Below are 19,951 nucleotides of genomic sequence, written 5' to 3'. Positions count from 1 at the left end.
AGTGTGAAAATGACTCTGAAATGGAGTTTCGTCAATTTTCGTTAGCTCCGTTGGGTGATTTTGGATTTAGGGGCGTGTCTGTATTGTGTTTTGGAGGTCTGTAGCTCATTTAGGCTTGAAATAGCGAAAGTCGAATTTTTGGAGATTTTGACCGATAGTGGACTTTTTGATACCGGGGTCGGATTCCGATTCCGGAAGTTGGAGTAGGTCTGTAATGTTGAATATGACTTGTGTGCAAAATTTAGAGTCAATCGGACGTAGTTTGGTTGATTTCGGCATCGGTTGACGAATTTGGAAGTTTCAAGTTCTTAAGTTTGAATCGGAGGATGATTTGTGAATTTAGCATTATTTTATATGGTTTGAGGGCTCGACTAAGTTCGTATGGTGTTTTAGGATTGGTTGGTATGTTTGGTCGAGGTCCCGGGGGTCTCGGGTGAGTTTCGGGTGCTTAACGGATTGAGTTTGGGACTTATATAATTGCTGGAGCTGTTGCACCTAGTGTAATCGCACCTGCACACATTGGGCCACAAGTGCGGCGCCGCAGAAGCGGTTTTGACCCTGTCCAGCTGGGACTGCAGGTGCGGCCATAGATCCGCAGAAGCGGACGCGCAGAAGCGACCTTTGTTCGTAGATGCGGACTCAGTCCCCCTTAAGTGATTTCGCACCTGCGATGGAATTTCCGCAGGTGCGGTTGAAGGCTCGCAAAAGCGAGATTTCTGGGCAGAAAAGAGGAAAAATCGAGGGTTTGATTCATTTCTTCATTTTTTGACTTGGGAGCTCGGGAATTGGTGATTTTTCGAGGGATTTTCAGAGAGAGCTTTGGGGTAACGATTCCTAACTCATTTTTGGTTGTATTTCATTAATCTATAGTTGTTTCCTGCATTTAATTTCGGATTTGGGTTGAAAAGTTGGAAAAATGGGGGAAAAGTTCCCTAACCGAATTTTTGAGTTTTGATTGGGATTTAGACATCAGATTTGGTTAATTTTGGTACGAGTGAACTCATGAGTAAATGGGTGTTCGTATTTTGTGATTTTTACCCGATTCCGAGATATGGGCTCGGGTCGACCTTTTAGGGCGAATTTTGGAATTTTTGTTAAAGTATTGATTTCATTAATTAGATGAGTCTATTATAGTTGTATTTATTATATGTAATTGCTTTTGGCTAGATTTGGAACATTCGTGGCCGGTTATTCGTGGGAAAGGCATTGTGATCGAGTAATTGAGCTTGGTTCGAGGTAAGTGGCTTGCTTAACCTTGTGTGGGGAAATTCCCTTAGGATTTGTACCTTTTTTGATATATGAGCGCTGTGTACGTGAGGTGACGAGTACGTACACGGGCTAATTGCGTAAAAACCCAATTTTTCTACTAAGTAATAACCTGATTTCTTTCTTATTTGAGTTTCATCAGCATGTGTAGTATCCTGCTAGATTAGAATAGCATGCCTAATTGCCCTAACTGTTTACTTGAACTACGTGCAACATGTTTAGTGAATTTACTTGTCTTTCCTTAACTGGTACTTAGGTTGAACTGTAGAATTCCGTGCCGTAACTATTGAATCCTATTGTTTAGCTGCATATTTACTTTGGGACTACGGAAAGGTATTCCGGGAGATCCCCCTATACTGCATATTTACTTTGGGACTACGGAACGGTATTCCGGAAGATACCCTATACTGCATATTTACTTTGGGACTACGGAACAGTATTCCGGGATATCCCCATGTACTGCATATTTACTTTGGGACTACGGAACGGTATTTCGAGAGATCCCCCTGTATTGCATATTTACTTTGGGACTACGGAACGGTATTCCGGTAAATTCCCATGTACTGCCTATTTACTTGGGACTACGGAACGGTATTCCGGGAGATCCTCCTATTTTGCATATTTACTTTGGGACTACGGAACGGTATTCCGGGAGATCCCCCTGCACATTTACGTTTGGGACTACGAGACGGTATCTCGGGAGATCCCCTGTTGTTATCTCTGTGTACTGAGCTGTTGTCTTCTATGATTTCATTCCTGTTAAATTTCAGTCTTTATTTTAATGTGGTATTTCATTTTACCTTATTTTTATTATATATATACTAGTAGGGCCCTGACCTGACCTCGTCACTACGCGACCGAGGTTAGGCTTGGCACTTACGGGGTACCGATTGTGGTATACTCATGCTACTCTCTGCACATGTTTTTCATGTGCAGATCCAGGTGCTCCTTATCAGCCACACTATCAGTGAGCCGGGACAGATTTGGAGACTTCAAGGTATATCTGCCGCGTCCGCAGACCTCAGAGCCCCCTTCTACTCCTTCCCATGTCCATTATCTTCTGTATTTTTCTTTTGTTAGACTCTGGTGTATATAGACACTAGACTTTCCTTCTGTAGTTTGTGATTCATGATGTTCCGGATTTTGGGATTACTGTGTATTTTTGAACAACTAGTTGTTAAATTTATGTTTTTTCATTTCATTATTCCGCAATGTTAGTCTTACCTAGTCGTAGAGACTAGGTGCCGTCACGACGTCATATGGAGGGGAAATTTGGGTCGTGACAAGTTGGTATCAGAGCTCCCTAGGGTTGTATTTTCGCACTTGGCGTGCTTGTGGTCGTTATTCGGGTATTTTGTAGGTATAAGCATTTTGTCTTGATGGGTATTTCCTTAATTATTGTTATGTGTGGATCGAGTGGTACGCTGCCACGGGTACATTATTCGGATCGGGTGGCACGCAACCATGGGTATGTTGTTTGGATCGGGTTGCACGCCCAACGGTATCATTTTGGATCGGGTTGCACTCCGCAACAATGACATGTTGAGTACGATTCCCTATATCTATTCTTGTGCGTTTTGTTTCTCATTCTCTGAGAAGGGTTCATAGCATATGTGACCGTTTTATTCGTTACGCGGGCTGGGTAATTCTTTTCCAGAGTTCGTTTTTTCTTATGTATCACATTCGAGTTTGTAGCTTGTTGGTGCATTATTGGTGTCATATAAGATTTTTGGCAGTGTTTGAAATTACTTATTGCCTGAGCAACTTGTACTGGGTGAGACGAGGTTATTGGACCTGAGATCAGTGCAATCGGACTTATGTAGGGTATATTAAAGAGCAAATATCGTTATTCAGTTCAGAATGAGGTAATGGTCCTTGTCAGGAGGAGAGACTCCATGATTTGTTGATTCGGTAAGTGGTTATTAGTTTCTACACAAATCTTCCGTCGTGGCAGTAGTGCGAGAGTTGGAACAAGACTTATATGCGTCATGAGGTGTATTGCGGGCATCCGATTCATGAAATTCCAGCTATTGTGGTCGGAGGATGTTGTTATGGGCAACCGACTTATGTGGTGCATGGTGTGACTTCAGCATAGGTGTATGATCGTGTTTTGGTACAATGTGTAGTGATTGATATGGTGTTCATATGTTAGAATTAGGTCTTGTAGAGAAATTCAGAGGTTGGAATTTGGTTCTAAGGCTTATTGACTAAATAAAAGGCAGGATCTTCAGTCTCGCTCGAGCTAATGTCATCAATTGGGTTGTGGTGGCACGGGTAGGTGCACAAGGTGTTGAACAGAGATTATGGGGCAACTCCGGAGCATTTCTCAATATGTTCGAGGATAAACGAACGTATGTTTAAGTGGGGGAGAATGTAACGATCCGACCAGTCATTTTAAACTTTAGCATGTCGTTCGGCGGTTTGAGGCCTCGAGTAGCTTCACTTAAGGTATTATGACTCGTACGTGTGGTCGGAATTGAATTTCGGTAAATGCAGAGTTGATTTGGAAAGAAAATTCTAAATTCGGAAGCTTTAAGTTGGAAGAGGTAAACGACCTCGGAATCGGGATTTAAAGGTTCCAATAGGTTCGTATGATAATTTTGGACTTGAACGAATGTTCAGGTTGAATATCGGGTGGTCTGAGAGCACTTCAGCACTTATTATGGAAAGTCTGCATTTTGAATATTTAAAATTTTGTTAAGTTTAGTTTGAAGTGGACTTGGGTAATATCGATGTTCATTTGAGGTTCCGAGTCTTGGAATAGGTTCGTATTGTGATTTATGACTTGTGCGTAAAGTTTGGTGTTATTTCGGAATGTTTAAGTATGACTCAGACGCGTTCGTCGAAGTTTAAAAGTTTGAAGTTTATAGAAAGGTTTTGATCATCGATTCATAGCTTTGATGTTGTTTAGCTTGATTTGAGGTTTAGACTAAGTATGTGTTGTGTTTTAGAACTTGTTGGTATGGCTGGATAGGGTCCCGGGGGCCTCGGGTGCGAATCGGATTGGAATCGGATTGAGATTTGGACTTAAGGAATGGCTGAAGCTTAAGGCTTCTGGTGTGATCGCACCTGCGAGGTTATGGCCGCAGGTGCGAGACCGCAGAAGCGGCCCAAGAGTCTCATAAGCGGTTGGGTTTGAGGTTGGTTGGATTCGCAGGTGCGAGAAATTTACCGCACCTGCGGGCTCGCAGATGCGGGCGGAGGAGCGCAGAAGTGGAAGTGGTATGGGGCTGGAAGATCGCAAGTGCGAGTGTTGTAGAACACCTGCGGAGCCGCAGATACGATCATGGGCGCGCAGGTACGGGGGCTGCTCGAGCTGGGGGGTCCGCAGTTGCGAGTGGTTTCCGCATAAGCGGATGCACATCTGCGATTGAGTGTCTGCAGAAGCGGAAAGCTTGCATGCATCTGCAAGATAGCTTCCGCATAAGCGGAGCCGCAGAAGAGCAAGGAGTTCCGCATATGCGAAAAATCGACTGGGCAGAATATATATGCTAGCCAATGCGGGATTTGCTCATTTCATCTCATTTTTCTCTCTTGGTGCAGACTTTAGGGCGATTTTGGAGAGCTATTTCATCCACCTCTTGGAGGTAAGTGTTTCTAAATCACTTTTGATTAATATTTCATGAACACATATGGAATTTTAACATGAAAATTAGTAGAAATTGGGGGATTTTGAAAGAAACCTAAAATTTAGTATTTTGGATTTTTATCCACGAAATTGAACATGGAATTGGGGAATAAATTATATATTCTAGTTCGTAATGTGATGGATAATATTTATCTTTGTAAATTTTCGGAATCCGGACATGTGGGTCCGAGGGTTGACTTTATTGACTTTTCGAGCTGAGTTGGGAAGTGTTATGAAGTAAGTAATTATAATGTTGGAGTGTATATTTATTGGTTTGCACATTATTTGACTAGTTTTGGATCGACGGGCATCGGTTTGAGATGTTAGAGAGGCTTTGGAACCGGTTATGAAACTTCGGAGCGAGGTAAGTCTCCTGTCTAACTTTGTGAGGGAAAAACTACCCCTGGATGATGTAATTGTTATGTGCTAATAGTTTTGGGTGATACGTATACACGAGGTGACGAGAGTCCGTACATAGCTAAAGCATATTTATGTCCGGGTAGACTTAGGACTTTACCATGCATTACTTGAAATATTTGAATTCATTCTGCTGGCTTAATTAATTGAAAATATAATTGAACTTGATTTAGAAATACATGCATATATATTAGGCCGAGCCTTATCACCTTGAGTTGTTGGCTAGCTATTTAAGAAACGGTAAAGATTATATTCACTTTGTGCTCATGTACAGTATTGTAAGCACGTGTCTCGTAATTCGGTAACTTCCTTCATTTCTTGTGGAGCGGGCCGAACGCCTCGGCAGTATAATAGATGCATCTATGGTTCGTGTCGCTCGACCCTCGGCAGTGTACATATTATTCTGGATCGGGCCGAACGACTTCGGCATAATCGTGCGTTATATAGCTGGCAGTCCGAACATTCACGAGATTATCTTTCCACTGATGCCCCGTGTTTTATATGGTACTTCTTATCCATTTGTTACTCGTACTTGATACATCTGAGTTGTTGAGGTAGAATACAAGAATGAGGAATTCATACTTTAAAAGGAATATTTGGAAGATTAGGTAACTTACAAAATTACCCCATTATTGTTGTGTGCTTCACATCTGCTTATGATTTACTATATTATTTTTTTGGACCACTAGTAAGTGTCGATGTCGACCCCTCATCACTACTTATCCGGGGTTAGGCTAGATACTTACTGCGTACCCGTTGATTTACGTACTAATATTGCACTTCTGCACTAAATGTGCAGGATCTGACAGGTTCATTTGGTGATCATCTTGGTGCATAGGCGCAGCTGTTGAGGAAACTTTATGTGAGCTGCATACCAGGCTACGCATCGCAGTCCACAGAGTCTCCATCGTACTATTTATTTTATCCTGTCTCATTTATATTCTAGACAAATATTGTATTATTTTTGTACTCCTTAGAAAATGTTTATGCACTTGTGACACCAGATTTTGAGATATACTAGTTGATGCTTATGGTTCCGTATATTTTTATCGCCATTCATTTCTCTTATAAACTGCAAATTTTGCATGTTCCCATGGATTTAAAGTATAAATTTCTTTCCTTATTAAGATTCATGATTTCGAAAGTAATAAAATGGGTAATCAAATTGATCAATCGCCGTTGGCTTGACGGCGTTAGGCGTTATCACAACCAATAGTGGATTTTGGATCGTGATAAAAAAGAAGGGTTTTAAACCTAGAAGTAAAATGGATTACTTTCAGTATCAAATGATGCAAGACTGTTCGAATTAAGTAAGAATTGATTTGTTTAAGTTTTCAAAATTATGTTGCTTAATTTTAGGTTTTAGCAGCTTAACCAGAACATCACTTAAGCCCAGAGCTAACTAGTAATCCTCCAAATATTTTAAGCACGACAAAGCATAGTATTTGGTGCGGGCCATATAAATCAAAGTTGAAGTATATGATAAGTTTGAGTACTTATATCTTATTGGCTTTTGTTCCGCATAAGTGATGCTATTACTATCTAATACTTTTTCCATTATTTATTTTAAAATATTTACTTAATTAATAAAAACTAAATTCACATCGAAAAATTAAATGAGTTATTCTCAAATTCTCCTTGAACCGAGCTTCTATCGGAAACAATCCCTCTATTTCTATAAGATAGGGGTAAAACCTCCTTACACACTACCCTCCCCAAATTCTATTTATGGGATTATATTTAATTTTTTTTTTTTTTTTGTTGTTGTTATTATTTTATTCACAAATCATATTGAATATGAGGTAGAATAGAAAATACTAAAATATCTTACCAATAAAAAAGGTCAGGATCTTGATTCTTGAACACCTAATCCTGGCTCCTGAGGTTGACAAAGAGTCACACTTAAGTAAGGCAAATAATTAGTCCAACAGGAAGGGAGTACAAAAAGTAGGGGTTGGCATTTTCTTTTGAAGTTGGTTTCCTGGTTCCTTACGTATACAAATCCGTACAAACCTATTTTTAATATGTTTAGTACTCTGATTCTTAAAAGCAAAGCCAAGGATTGCGCTATTTTAGTACTTGTTGGTCAGAACCTAAGTAACAGGACCTAACTTTCACTATTCAACGTGGCATACCAAAAAGTCAATCCAATCTTTGATGCCCCACTCATTTTTGATTGTTTGGCCTTTGCAAGCCTACAAGCGAATGGTAATCCGGTGTGTGAGACATCATGCATTCTAAAAGGGTTTGAAAAAGAGTCGTACCACCAATGAAGTATGATATAAATATACTATCCTAATGCCAGTAACGAATTTCACGGCTCAACCTATTACTTATAAGTCACATACAGACAACCAAATCGTTGTCCCAAGGCTCCGCTTCAAACATAAAATATATTCCTTTTTAAACCGAAGATATCTTTGACGGGCAGGAATTTATCCCTCTACTCTTTTCTACTTAGATAAAGATTGTGACAAACATAAGACAACGGATTATTGTAAAGGTAAATTCACAAGTCTACTTAGCATCAAATTGAACACAAACAAATTTGTAGCTTGGTGGAATATACACCAAAGACTCGACTCATTTTGTAACAGTAGGGAGTGCGCACTCAAATGGTTCAGCAAAACAATGGGGATTCAAATTCTTTAATCTTTCCAAATACTATGTACCGAATCAATGCCTCCGTTACAAGTTTTGCTAGCAAAATATGAAAGAACATGATTGACCATGGAGCTCAAATGGAATATACTCAATAATAGTCAAGAATTGTCAAAGCAATGTAAAAATGCTGTCCTGCTAAAAGATGTGTAGCTTTTTGAAACTTTATACAGCAAATTTAACAAGTTTCACACTGCCTCATTCCTAAGAAAACTAGAATTCAATTAGTTCTACGTCACATTTTTTTTGTCCTTCGAGCATCTTTCCCAGAGCAGAGGAAGAAAAGATATGGGGTGGTTGTTTTTTTTAATCAAATAGCAAACTACTTCAACTCCTGCAGTAATAATGAGCAAAGTTCATATTGGCAAGTGATGGCGAATGATGATAAGGTAATGGCCCAGTAGAAAAGTGGTGCTGATGAGCAGCAGCTGAGGTTGAATTAGCGAATCCTGATGATGCTGCAGTAGAGAAGAGTGGCATTGAAGGACTCCCACCATAAGGATGTTGGTCTTGCCGAGTCCAATTTGGTGAAGAATCAACTTCCATACCTTTCCCTATTGCTGTTCCCTGTAAGGAGCATAATAGTATTTTGTTCAATGCTTAAATCAAAAATCAAATTGACAAAATGTATAAATTTTTCAGCCAGTAAGAACAGTAATTACATAAGACAACAACAAATTTGTGTTTTCTTAAAGCTACTCCTATCAATATCAGATAAGAAAACTGGATATTAAGACCTAAGACAGAAGTTGATCTATCCCTTTTGATTATATGCTACATATATGCTAGTGAAACTCTTTAAATGTCATGAATACTATACGAAGATGATGCGGTTCAAGCCGATAAAGAAACGAGGTTACATAGAAATACCAGTAGCTTCCTATCTAGTTATCTAAGGAACATTATACTAAAATAAGCATCAAGTAACTGGGACTTCTACCTGGCAGTGAATGCTACAGTTACCACTCGAATAAGTGGAATAACTCGAAATGGTTCAATCAATTTTGACAAAGAGTACCTTAAATGTGGGAAAGACACTGGTGTTCACTCCATTCCAGAGCAGAGGGCGATCAGTCAGCGGTTGACGGCCATGAGGCAGTTTACTTCCCATTGTGGTAGAAGGAGAGCGCTGCAAAAAGATGCTCAACTATGAATGTAACTACCAATCTTCCTTCGTGAGACATCTCATAAGTAGATGACTCAAAAGAATCAGAATGAAGATCATGGAGTCAAAATTACCATGGCTCCTCTATATTCAGTCAAACCATTTGAGGCAAGAAGGAATTCAGTGTTTCCCATTTGGCATGTGTTGCCATGCTGTTCATCAGCTTGTGAAGAGGAGGCTATTCCCAGGTTCAGATCTAGATTATGGCTTGCACCTACATAAGGATGGAAAAATAGGTCGTTTAACATGCTAGGTACAAGAGTAAAGACGCAACTATCATAATGGAGTTCAAATATGTGGAAACGCCTAAAACAATAGTACCTCCATTATCCTCAGCACTTAATTCCCCTTCATACGTGCTCAGCTCAAAATTGGTGACTGCCTCCCTTCCGCTGCATTTTATAGCAGCCTTGTCATACGCCCTGAGCAAGAGCAAAAGACCAAGTCTATTCAATGTTGAAAGGGAAAGCAACATAATGTAAAAGGGAGGGGAGAGTCAAGTTATGATCATTGGACCTTGCCGCTTCTATCTCACTGTCAAACAGTCCAAGATAGATATACCTGCAGGCATATATACAATGAGACAATATTCCCTCTAGTTTATAAAATCACTATATTGATATGATAAGGGACCAAGAAAGCTTTTAAACATTTATATCACTAATAATATGATATGCCTAAGCTATGGTGAGATAAGTGGTAACTCACTTCTTTCCAAGAAACTGTCCCATCCGAGCTTCCCATCGTCCACATTTGTGCAGTGTGACCCCCCTGTATTTCGAACTTCCTCTAGAGAAACCAGTGCTCTGACGTCTAAGTATGTGCACAAACTCTTCCTTTGTAAAATTCGACATCTGTATACCAGTCACAAGACAATTAAAACGAACCAAAATCAGTTTCCTAATTGAGAAAAAGGATTTCAAACTTAGGTGGTTCAACAATTAGCTATCCAACTGACCTGCTTTAGATCATCGTGATAATCAGCGACATTGAAATTGATATCTGCATCAAGTCCTCTAAATTTAATGGCAGCACGATCATATGCCCTGAAATTAGCAGGGAAATTAAATTTAATACAATAACAATCCGATTTCTCCATTTAAACACAATCAAAAAATTACTTCACTAATAAAATTCATTCTAACATTAACTTACCTAGCAGCAGCATGTGCAGTGTCAAAGCCGCCTGTAACATTTATTTAAAAAGTTCAAAAATGTCCAAATGAAGCTTGCAGTTTAAAACAACTCAAGAACAGAGTAACAAAAAACTATAAATCAACAACAGTATTGTATAACAAACACATTTGCTTACCCAAGTAAACCTGTTTCCCGCAATCCCTGCATAATACCATCATAGAAACTTTGTTAAATTTCTAGCTTTAACTACATACTCCATATTTTATCCGCATTACATCAGCACACCGCAATAGAATAATTATGAGTCCCTCTGTAAACTTATCATTATACGCACCCTATTTGCAATTTTGCATACACGCAATTGGAAACAAAAGGATTTGAGTTATATACATTGATAGTTTAACTTTGTTATCTTTTTTTTTACAAAATATCAGTGTAATTTAACCGTTAATTACCATTATTATCAGATTAATAATTAATGTAATGGAAATATTTATCTGTAAGTATCTTATAAGTTAAAGTAAAAATTCACAAAAAAAAATGAAAGAAGAACAGACCAGATGTGAGATTCCCATCGACCAGTGCGGCGATAGAAAGTGACACCACGGTATTGAGAACTCTTCGACCTGGGTCCTCTTCTACTCTTCTTCACTTGTTGCCTCTGCTGCGGAATAACAACTATCCTCTGCTCCGCCGGACCACCGTAATTAGCCGAGAGATCCAACCACTGCTGCCGCGACAACAACTCCGTCGCCGCCTCTCCGCCAGTCAACGGGAACAACTCCTTGGTAACAAACTCACTCTCCTCGTAATCATTCCCTTTCAGAATATCAAATGCGTAACCATCATTACGGCGACGATCATCGGAACACGAAAAAAACTCATCATCGCCGGCAGTACTGGAAGTTTCAATATTCACAATGGATGAATTCGATGTTCCAGAATTCTCCATTTGAAGTTCTTGCAGCTTCTCCGACGTCGTCGTTTCGTATGAAAGATGAACAGTGTCATCATCCATGGCAAATTCTTCGAAACCGAGATTGAGGTCAAACATCTCGAAAGTACCACAGTTTGTTTAGCAGAAAGTACAGAAAAAAGAAGAAGAATCAAAACAATGGGGAAGGAAGGAATGTGTGATACAATTACGTGAATAGTTAGTTAACAGTGTACACACATTGATATTTATAGTGAGAGGGACGGCGAAGAAGTAGGGGGGGGGGGGGAATCAAATGGAGGCAGAGGCCGGCGATTGGGTATAGAGAGAGAGAGAGAGAGTTTTAGGAGAGAGTGGCAATGGCGAAACGTTATGTGCGTGGGAGTGTGAGTATTATACTGCCTCCGTCCAAAAATATACACTCCTTAGTAGTAATATAATAGTAGTAAATAATATAATAGAATTAAAAGTAATAGTAGGTGTACTATATATATTTAAGTAGTCACATTAGAGTTTTTGTTACTAGTACTTCTTTTTCCAACAGCTTGGAGGTTATTAACTCGTATCATATTGTTACTTTAAATACAATGTTTGTTTCGATTATTGCCTAAATTTTATTGTATTGTATCGTTAAATCCGCTATTATATAACAACAAAAAGTACTTTTTTTGTGAAATGACGGATTTAGTGTGGTGGCGTCGTTACCTTACTTTTTCTCTCGTCTTGACCTTCTTTATTACTTAAATAATCATATTTTATTATTTACCTTACTTTTATTATATAATAATTCTACTATGTATCCTATTTTTTCTTAGTAATGTTACAAGTTTATTCTTCATATTGTTGGTGTCCGATATCATGAAACATCGGCAAACGATATAATCTATCCAAATGTTGTATACATCAAAACGATACAATACAATATTATACGATACATTATGAAAAGATACATAACAACCATCCAAACAAGCTATAAATGAATACAAAGAGTTTGGAGTATTAAATCAACATTATTATGGGTTGTTTAGGGTGTATAATAATAGTATTGAGATTAGTTATGTTGTGATTATCTCTTATCGACTATTCAGTTTGATGTATTAAAAGTTTTGAAATGACAATTATGTCTTTATACATACTTATTCATGTATTTAAAAATCGTGATACTGCTAATATCATGGTTTGCTATGTATAAGAATGGTACTCAATATGGTGTATAACTAATAAGTAATAGTTATATATAGGTAGAAAAATACTACTACCAAACAAGGAATTAATAGTACCAAAGTTAACACATTTTATTATTTAGCCTAATACATTTCTACCAAACCAGCCTATAATTGTGTAGATTACATGTATATGTTAAGTTTTATAATATGTATACATATTTGAGTTATTTTATATAGTTAATAATATTTAAAAGTATGTAACATAATTGTATTCGAAGAAAGTTTTTTTAATTTTTAAAATAGTAATAATGTCACATAAAATATAATAAATAGGGACAAAATTTTCAAGAATTATTATCCTTTATTCTGAATACTTATATTCTTTTTGAAAATTAGATTAGTTGATGCTGGTGCTTTTTCATATTACCGCTGCCAGAAAAAAACAACAACAGACTTTTTTCATTTCTATTTCCTCTGCGGAAGCGGGTGTGTGGGTGATTGGGGGGTGGGGGTAGGGATAGGGGTAGGGGGAGAGGGGTGGGTGGGTAGAAATGTAAAATTTGTTGGGTGTCGGAGGAAGTTATGTGTGAGCTGTGACTTCCAAAAGAAGGGGGGCTGTTACTGATTCGTTTTGCCTTCAAATCTACTTATCGGCGGCGCGTGCTCTTTACTCGCAGATTAAATTTAGCTAAAGACAAGTTGATTATATTTCTCTCTTTTCCTTTCCTTTCTCTTTTTCTATCTTTCACATTTCACTGTATCATAGGTCGTTTGGTAGGATGCATAACAATAATATTAAATATGGTGTATTAGTAATGTTGTTATTAATTATGCTTGCAGTAGTTATGTTGGTATTAGTTATATTGACATATTTTCTATCCATTATTTGGTTTGATATATTAAAAAATTGAACAATTTCTAAAAGAATTATTTGTTTACAAAAATACCCTCATAACCGGTCCATCACTTTATCCTTTTAAAAGAAACGTATGTTGATAAATATTTTTATATGAAAAGGATTTTAAAAAAATTATTTGATTTGTCTACCTATATTATAGTATAGAATTGAATATTTATTTATAAAAAAAGAAAATATGCTAAGTATTTATTTATTAACTAGGGATATAATTTTATTTTTCACTTTCTTAGATTATTTCAAACTTGCATTAATATAATAACATATTTTAATCAAGCATAGATTTTGAAGGATAATTTTATCTTTAACTAAGCTAATGCATGCATTAAAATCTATTGTATTGTTAATGCCATGGTTTTCTATGCATTAGTTATGCATATGATAATACCAAATAGAATGTATAACTAATGCTTGCATAACTAATGGATAGGTTTAAAAGGTGTATCAAATAAAGTATTATTAATATACAAAGCTAATGCATGCATTGTTTTGTCTAATGCATCCAACCAAACGACTTCAGTCTCTTTATTTGTGATGTTTTTTTTAACAATGTCAGGATTAGGTGAATGTGAAATTATAATTATATTCCTAACTATAACATGGGTTTATGTGGTGATAGGATCAGCTAATATGTACCTCGACTTTTCTATAAAGGTTTGTTTGGTATTATTTTTCAATCTATGTTTAACTAATTATACCATATTGAGTACTATTTTTATACATACTAAACCATGACACTAGTAATATCATAATTTTCAATACATGGATAAATATGTATAGAGACAAAAATATCCTTTCAAAATCTTTAATACACCAAATCAAACTATCGATAAGAAATAATTTCTTTATAACTAATCCTACCATTATTAATCAGCATTACTAACACACCGTATCTATTTTTATACATCCTACCAAACGATCCTTAAGTATTTGTCACTTCGTACTAGCATGTGTAATAGATAATTTTATTTGTCAAGTTTAAAACATACGAATATAAATCACCTACACATTTTAATTTATATTGAAATTCAAACCCTGGTGTAATTTTTAAAACTAAAATATGGTCTCACCTTAAAAGTTTCATAAAAAATAAACAGTTCTAACTTTGTCTTTGGTATAACATAAGGCCAGTACCATTGTAATTTTGGTTTCTAGCAAAATTATGGCAAATCAAACAACTCTCACCTTGTTACCAAATGGTGCATATTTTTATTCAATAATAATTGTCTTGTAGATGATGGGGTAGTACGACATAGGTGAAGTGACAAGACAATAGTGATATTATACTAAATTAGAAAAAGAAAAAAATGACTAGACAACAAAAAACCACTAATAATCTAATATGCCCTTTGGACAGAGAAAGGTTAACAGGTAGCCAAATACAAGAACGTGCACACGCGCCGAATTCTAGCGCGTTAGTTACCAGATATTGACCTGCAATTCACTGAAAGGTTCCCATGGATGAAACGCGGTGCCTTGTGTAACAAATTTAACTAACCGGTGGTTATATTCTTGTTTCCTCGTCCGACTTTTTTTTAAATTTATTTTTTTTGCTTTTTCCCCCTCTTTTTGGAAAAATTATTAAATTGTTAATTGTAAATTTTGACAACTTAAAAATTTAAGGTATAAAGTGAAAATGTATTGTTTTGCCCTCGTTTCATGATGTCATACATCAATTATATGAAAAATAAACTTACAATATTATAAAGAAAAAATAAGGAACGAGGTAATATTATTATATAAAAAGGTAGAGTAAATGATAAATTAGGATTATTTAATAATAAAAAAGGGCAAGATGAGAGGAAAAAAATAAGGTAACGATACGATCACACTAAATCGATTGTTCCATAAAGTGACACTTTTCGTCGTTATGTAACGACGAATTTAACGTCACGATACAATAAAATTTAAGTAACAATAATCAAAACAAACATTATATTTAAAGTAACAATACGATACAATACAATATGTTATAATCCTCCAAACAAGCTGTTAATTAAATCCATATTCTTTAGCTTAAATTTTTTTAAGTTGTAAAAAGAAATAGTTTTTTACCACATCAATATTAATCAAAACTCTATCATTTACAGGAGTTAAATTCTTGTGTTGACAACAAACCATGTGTCTGTTGTATTTTGTTCGAAAATACAATGGTAACGATATATACATTCGAATACTCAAATGGGGATTAGATATGAATATTTTTTAAAAGTAAAAGGCCAAATGTAACTTCACATCATTGATTTACTTTACAAAAATCGAACCAATTCTATGTTACAAGGATATCAAGCCAAGGATGCCAAGTTTAACTATAAGATTGCTTAAGAAATAATTAATTCTAAATTAGTGTAAACAATGATGTAATAAAAAAAGTTCCCTCTTAAAAAAGCAAACAAATGAATATTACGAGATACTATTATTTACTCTTTTGATTTGTCGGCTTTTGTAACTGCCTATCAAATTAGTACAAGAAAATCCTATGTTTGCTTACATTTGATAGTTACTTAATTTAATGTCAAACAAGAATGAACTTTAGTTGTAATAAAATAATATTGGCCGTATGAAGCTAGATATGGAATTTTACTAGATCCAAAAGAAGAATAAGATTGTCGTCTAACCTTAGTTTTACTCGTTTTTAGCCAAAATAATTTAATCCCAAAATATATATATATATATATATATATATATATATATATATATATATATATATATATATATATATATATATATATATATATATATATATATATATATATATATATATATATATATACGCTTTAGAAAACTAAGACGTTATTACTAATTATTCATCTAAGGAAGAAATAAGAATAGTTTAGTCAAATACTTGTTATTACTAATATTATTGTCAAATAATCTTTTAAGGATCGTTTAATAAAGTGTATACGAATAATACTGAATATGGTGTATTAGTAATGCTTAACTGGCGTAAATAATAATTTAATCAGTGTGTTCCTTTTTCCTTTTTCCTCTTAATGATATATTTACGATGTGGAAAAGAATTTTTCTCTACCGATTTGGCGGCTCTTGTATACGAAGAAAAATGTTTTTTTATTAGTGCTATGTTATCTTAACTTAGGGCAATTAAATACCAAATAAGAATGAACTTTGTTGTAATAAAAAAAAAAATTAATTTCCGTATGAAGCCAGATATAGAATTTTACTAGATCTAAAAGAGAAATGAGATTATGGTCTAATCTTAGGTCTTTTCTTCAAATTGACTATTTCATGGGATACCTAGTTAAGGTTGTTTGCATCGTCTATATTCTATGCACCTTCCAAATTAGGTTAGCCATGAGATATTTAATTATAGATTATGACACAGGTTTTAATTAAAAAAACATGGGTAGATATTTTGATTTCACAATATCGGCAATGTGAGATCAATAGTCTTATGGCCATTATACATGAATTAAAATATTAATGTTGAAGTGCATTTAGCAGTCCTTAAAATTTTTGGCTGAATATTTTTACGAGTGAAAATGACATTGAGCTCTTAAACATGATAATTGGTGATACATTTCGTGTCTTGTTTTAAGAATATGAGCACTGTATTAATTATTTGCAGGTTTTGGAGTTCAAAGCGAGAAATCATACGAAATGATTCCAGAATAGAAAAAAGTTGTTTCAAAACTCTATTTCTTAAAGTTTGTTAATTAAGCCTTTTTTGTAATAAAAATAATAATAATTGCCGTATGAAGCTAGATAGAACAACACTAGCCCCAAAAGTGGAATGAGATTCTTTTCTAACCTTTTGGTTTTTCTCTTCCAATTGACAATTTCATTGGATACTCATAAGATTATTTATTCCTCATTAAACCTATGCTTTTCTACATATTTGTCATAACTTAGGTGATTTCTTGTATGGTGCACCAAATCATGTCGTTTGAGATTTCACGGGGAATTTGGTGTCACTTGCCGGTTTGAGTAGCTTGTACCGGATGAGACAAAGTTGACGGACTTGGAATTAGCGATCGAGTTTGGATATGGTATGTTTGGAAGAAGAATGCTATTAGGTAGCTCATAATATGCAATGGTTCTTATCGGACGAGAGAAATCTATAACTTTTTGATGCGATGGGTGGCTATGAGTATTTACAGATTTCATTCATCATTAGCAGCTTTATGAAGGCTTGAAATAAGGATCTATATTGTTTTTGTTGGGAATAAACCCCCTACAGAAATAATATTTACGGTAATAAAAGAGGAATAATAACGTAGCATCGAGATACGGTAATTAACAAGAAGAAAGAGTGGCAGCGACACCAAGATTTTTACGTGGAAAACCCTTTGAATAAGAAAAAAAAATACGGCCCCGAGACGAGCAACTGATATCACTATAGCAAGGAATTTTACACTTTGTAGGTCCGAGTAAAATACTCCAAAGACTACTACAACACTCAAAAGAAATAACCCTCTTTTGATATTCTCACCTCACTACAATATCGTTCACTCTTAATTTTTCTCACAGACTATTTTCTTGTACCTTGTCTGTGAAACCTTACTCTTTCTTTCTCTCTTTGTTGGTGTGTGGAAATGAGAGTTGAAGCTCTCCTTTTATAGCTGAAGCCTCACTCTCTAAAGCCTACTATATTTGACATTTTGCACACACTTTTCTTTCTTTTTCTTCAATGTTGACAATTCAACAAAGTTGGCTACCAACCCAAAGAAATTTAACAAAGTTGGCTACCAAACCAAAGAAATTCAACAAAGTTGACTACCAAACCAAAGAAATTTTCCTTAGGCACATGCCTATTATTTTGGCTATTGAATGAGATGGAACCTATCAATTTCCCCCTCCAGTCTCATTCATCTAGAGGAGGTAGCATTGTCTTCTAGTTTGAGTGCATGCCGACAAGTTCTTTGCATAGCTCGAACTTGTCTCTTGGTACCATCTTGGTCAGCATATCAGCAGGATTTTCACTCGTGTGAATCTTTTTGACCTGTAAAGATTCATTCTCCGCCTGCTCACGAATCCAATGATATCTCACATCTATATGCTTTGTTCTTGCACGGTACATGGAGTTCTTGCTCAAGTTTATTGCACTTTGACTGTCACAATAGACGACATACTACTTTTGATGCAATTCCAGTTCTTGAAGAAACCGCTTGAGCCATACCATTTCCTTGCCAGCTTCTGTAGCGGCAATGTACTCTGCTTCAGTTGTTGAAAGTGCAACACATTTCTCCAATTTAGACTGTCATGATATAGCTCCCCCTGAAAATGTAAATAAATATCGAGTAGTGAATTTTCTGTTATCAATGTCACCTGACATATCAGCATCTGTATAGCCCTTCAAGATTGGATGAGATCCTCCAAAGCACAAACAATCTCCCGTGGTACCTCTCAGGTACCTGAGTATCCACTTGACTGATTCCTAATGTTCTTTTAGGAATCTGCTAACAACACCAACTGCATGGGAAATATCAGGTCTGGTACATACTATTGCATACATCAAGCTTCCGACTGCTGAAGAATAAGGAACTCTAGCCATTTCCCTTTCTCCTCCATATTTGTAGGACACATCTTCTTACTCAACTTTAGATGACTAGCAAGAGGTATGCTGACTGGCTTAGCATTCTTCATGTTGAAGCGTTCCAGTACACGTTCAATGTACTTCTCCTGAGACAACACAACTTTCTGCTTGTTCGCTCTCGAACTATCTTCATACCCAGAATTTGTTGTGTTGGGCCCAAGTCCTTCATATCAAATGACTTGGACAAATCTCCCTTCAACTTTGCGATCAATCCCTTGTCTTTTCCTATAATTAACATGTCATCCATATACAACAACAATATAATAAAGTTATTTTCAGAAAAGCTTTTGAAGTATACACATGGATCAGAATATGTATTTGTATAAGTTTGACTTTTCATGAATGAGTCAAATTTCTTGTACCACTACCTTGGTGCCTGCTTCAACCCGTAAAGACTCTTATTCAGTTTGCACAACATGTGTTTCCTTTCAGCTACTTCAAATCCTTATGGCTGCTCCATATAGATCTCCTCTTCCAAATCTCCGTGAAGAAATGCAGTTTTCACGTCCAACTGCTCCACTTCAAGATCTAGGCTAGCTGCTAAGCTCAAGAATGTTCGAATAGAAGTTATTTTGACAATATGTGAGAAAATTTTGTCAAAATCAATACCTTTCTTCTGCTCGAAGCCTTTTACCACCAATAGAGCTTTGTATCTGACCAGCTTGCCATTTTCATCTTTCTTGAGTTTAAATACCCGCTTACATTTGAGTGGTCTTTTACCCTTTGAAAGTTTAACCAGCTTGTACGTGCTATTTTTCTGCAAAGATTCCATCTCCTCTTGCATGGCTTTCATCCACCGGTTCTTTTCTGGATGGGACATCACCTCCTTAAGAATTTCTGGCTCCCACTCATCACTGATGAGGACATACTCCGTGGAAGGGTACATGTATGACTCTACCCTTGGCCTTTCTGATCTCCTCAGAGGTTGAGGTTGTTCTTCTCCCTGAGTGGGGTGATCCACTTGCTCGACATCATCATCAAGTTGCTCCCCCTGCTCAATAACCTCACTAGGTTGCTCCTCCTGCTCGGCAACCTCGTCGGTCGTACTTTCTGCACTTGTGGGATTGTTAGAAGTAGAAGGAATAGTAACAAGGTTAGGAATAATAC

At 36.2% G+C, this 19,951-nt stretch overlaps 1 protein-coding gene across 2 annotated transcripts; it reads right to left on the bottom strand.

Moving 5' to 3' along the window:
* Window positions 1-7,946: 7,946 nt before the first annotated feature.
* Window positions 7,947-11,577, bottom strand: LOC104100481 (ethylene-responsive transcription factor RAP2-7-like). Of its 2 annotated transcripts, XM_009607719.4 has the most exons (10): window positions 10,832-11,576; window positions 10,450-10,475; window positions 10,293-10,323; window positions 10,096-10,183; window positions 9,846-9,991; window positions 9,654-9,698; window positions 9,459-9,559; window positions 9,212-9,351; window positions 8,991-9,101; window positions 7,947-8,539 (listed from the first exon to the last, which is right to left on the bottom strand). In XM_009607719.4, the coding sequence occupies exons 1-10, from the start codon at window positions 11,326-11,328 to the stop codon at window positions 8,300-8,302; spliced, it is 1,425 nt and encodes a 474-aa protein (XP_009606014.1). In that variant the 5' UTR covers window positions 11,329-11,576; the 3' UTR covers window positions 7,947-8,299. The 2 variants fall into 2 exon arrangements, with proteins under 2 accessions (XP_009606014.1, XP_018627724.1); XM_018772208.3 differs by lacking the exon at window positions 9,654-9,698 and having other exon boundaries at window positions 10,832-11,577.
* Window positions 11,578-19,951: the final 8,374 nt, after the last annotated feature.

This window comes from Nicotiana tomentosiformis, chromosome 7 (assembly GCF_000390325.3).
Source record: "Nicotiana tomentosiformis chromosome 7, ASM39032v3, whole genome shotgun sequence".
Taxonomy (NCBI): Eukaryota; Viridiplantae; Streptophyta; class Magnoliopsida; order Solanales; family Solanaceae; genus Nicotiana; species Nicotiana tomentosiformis.
This window is presented reverse-complemented; position numbering and strand designations above follow the sequence as displayed.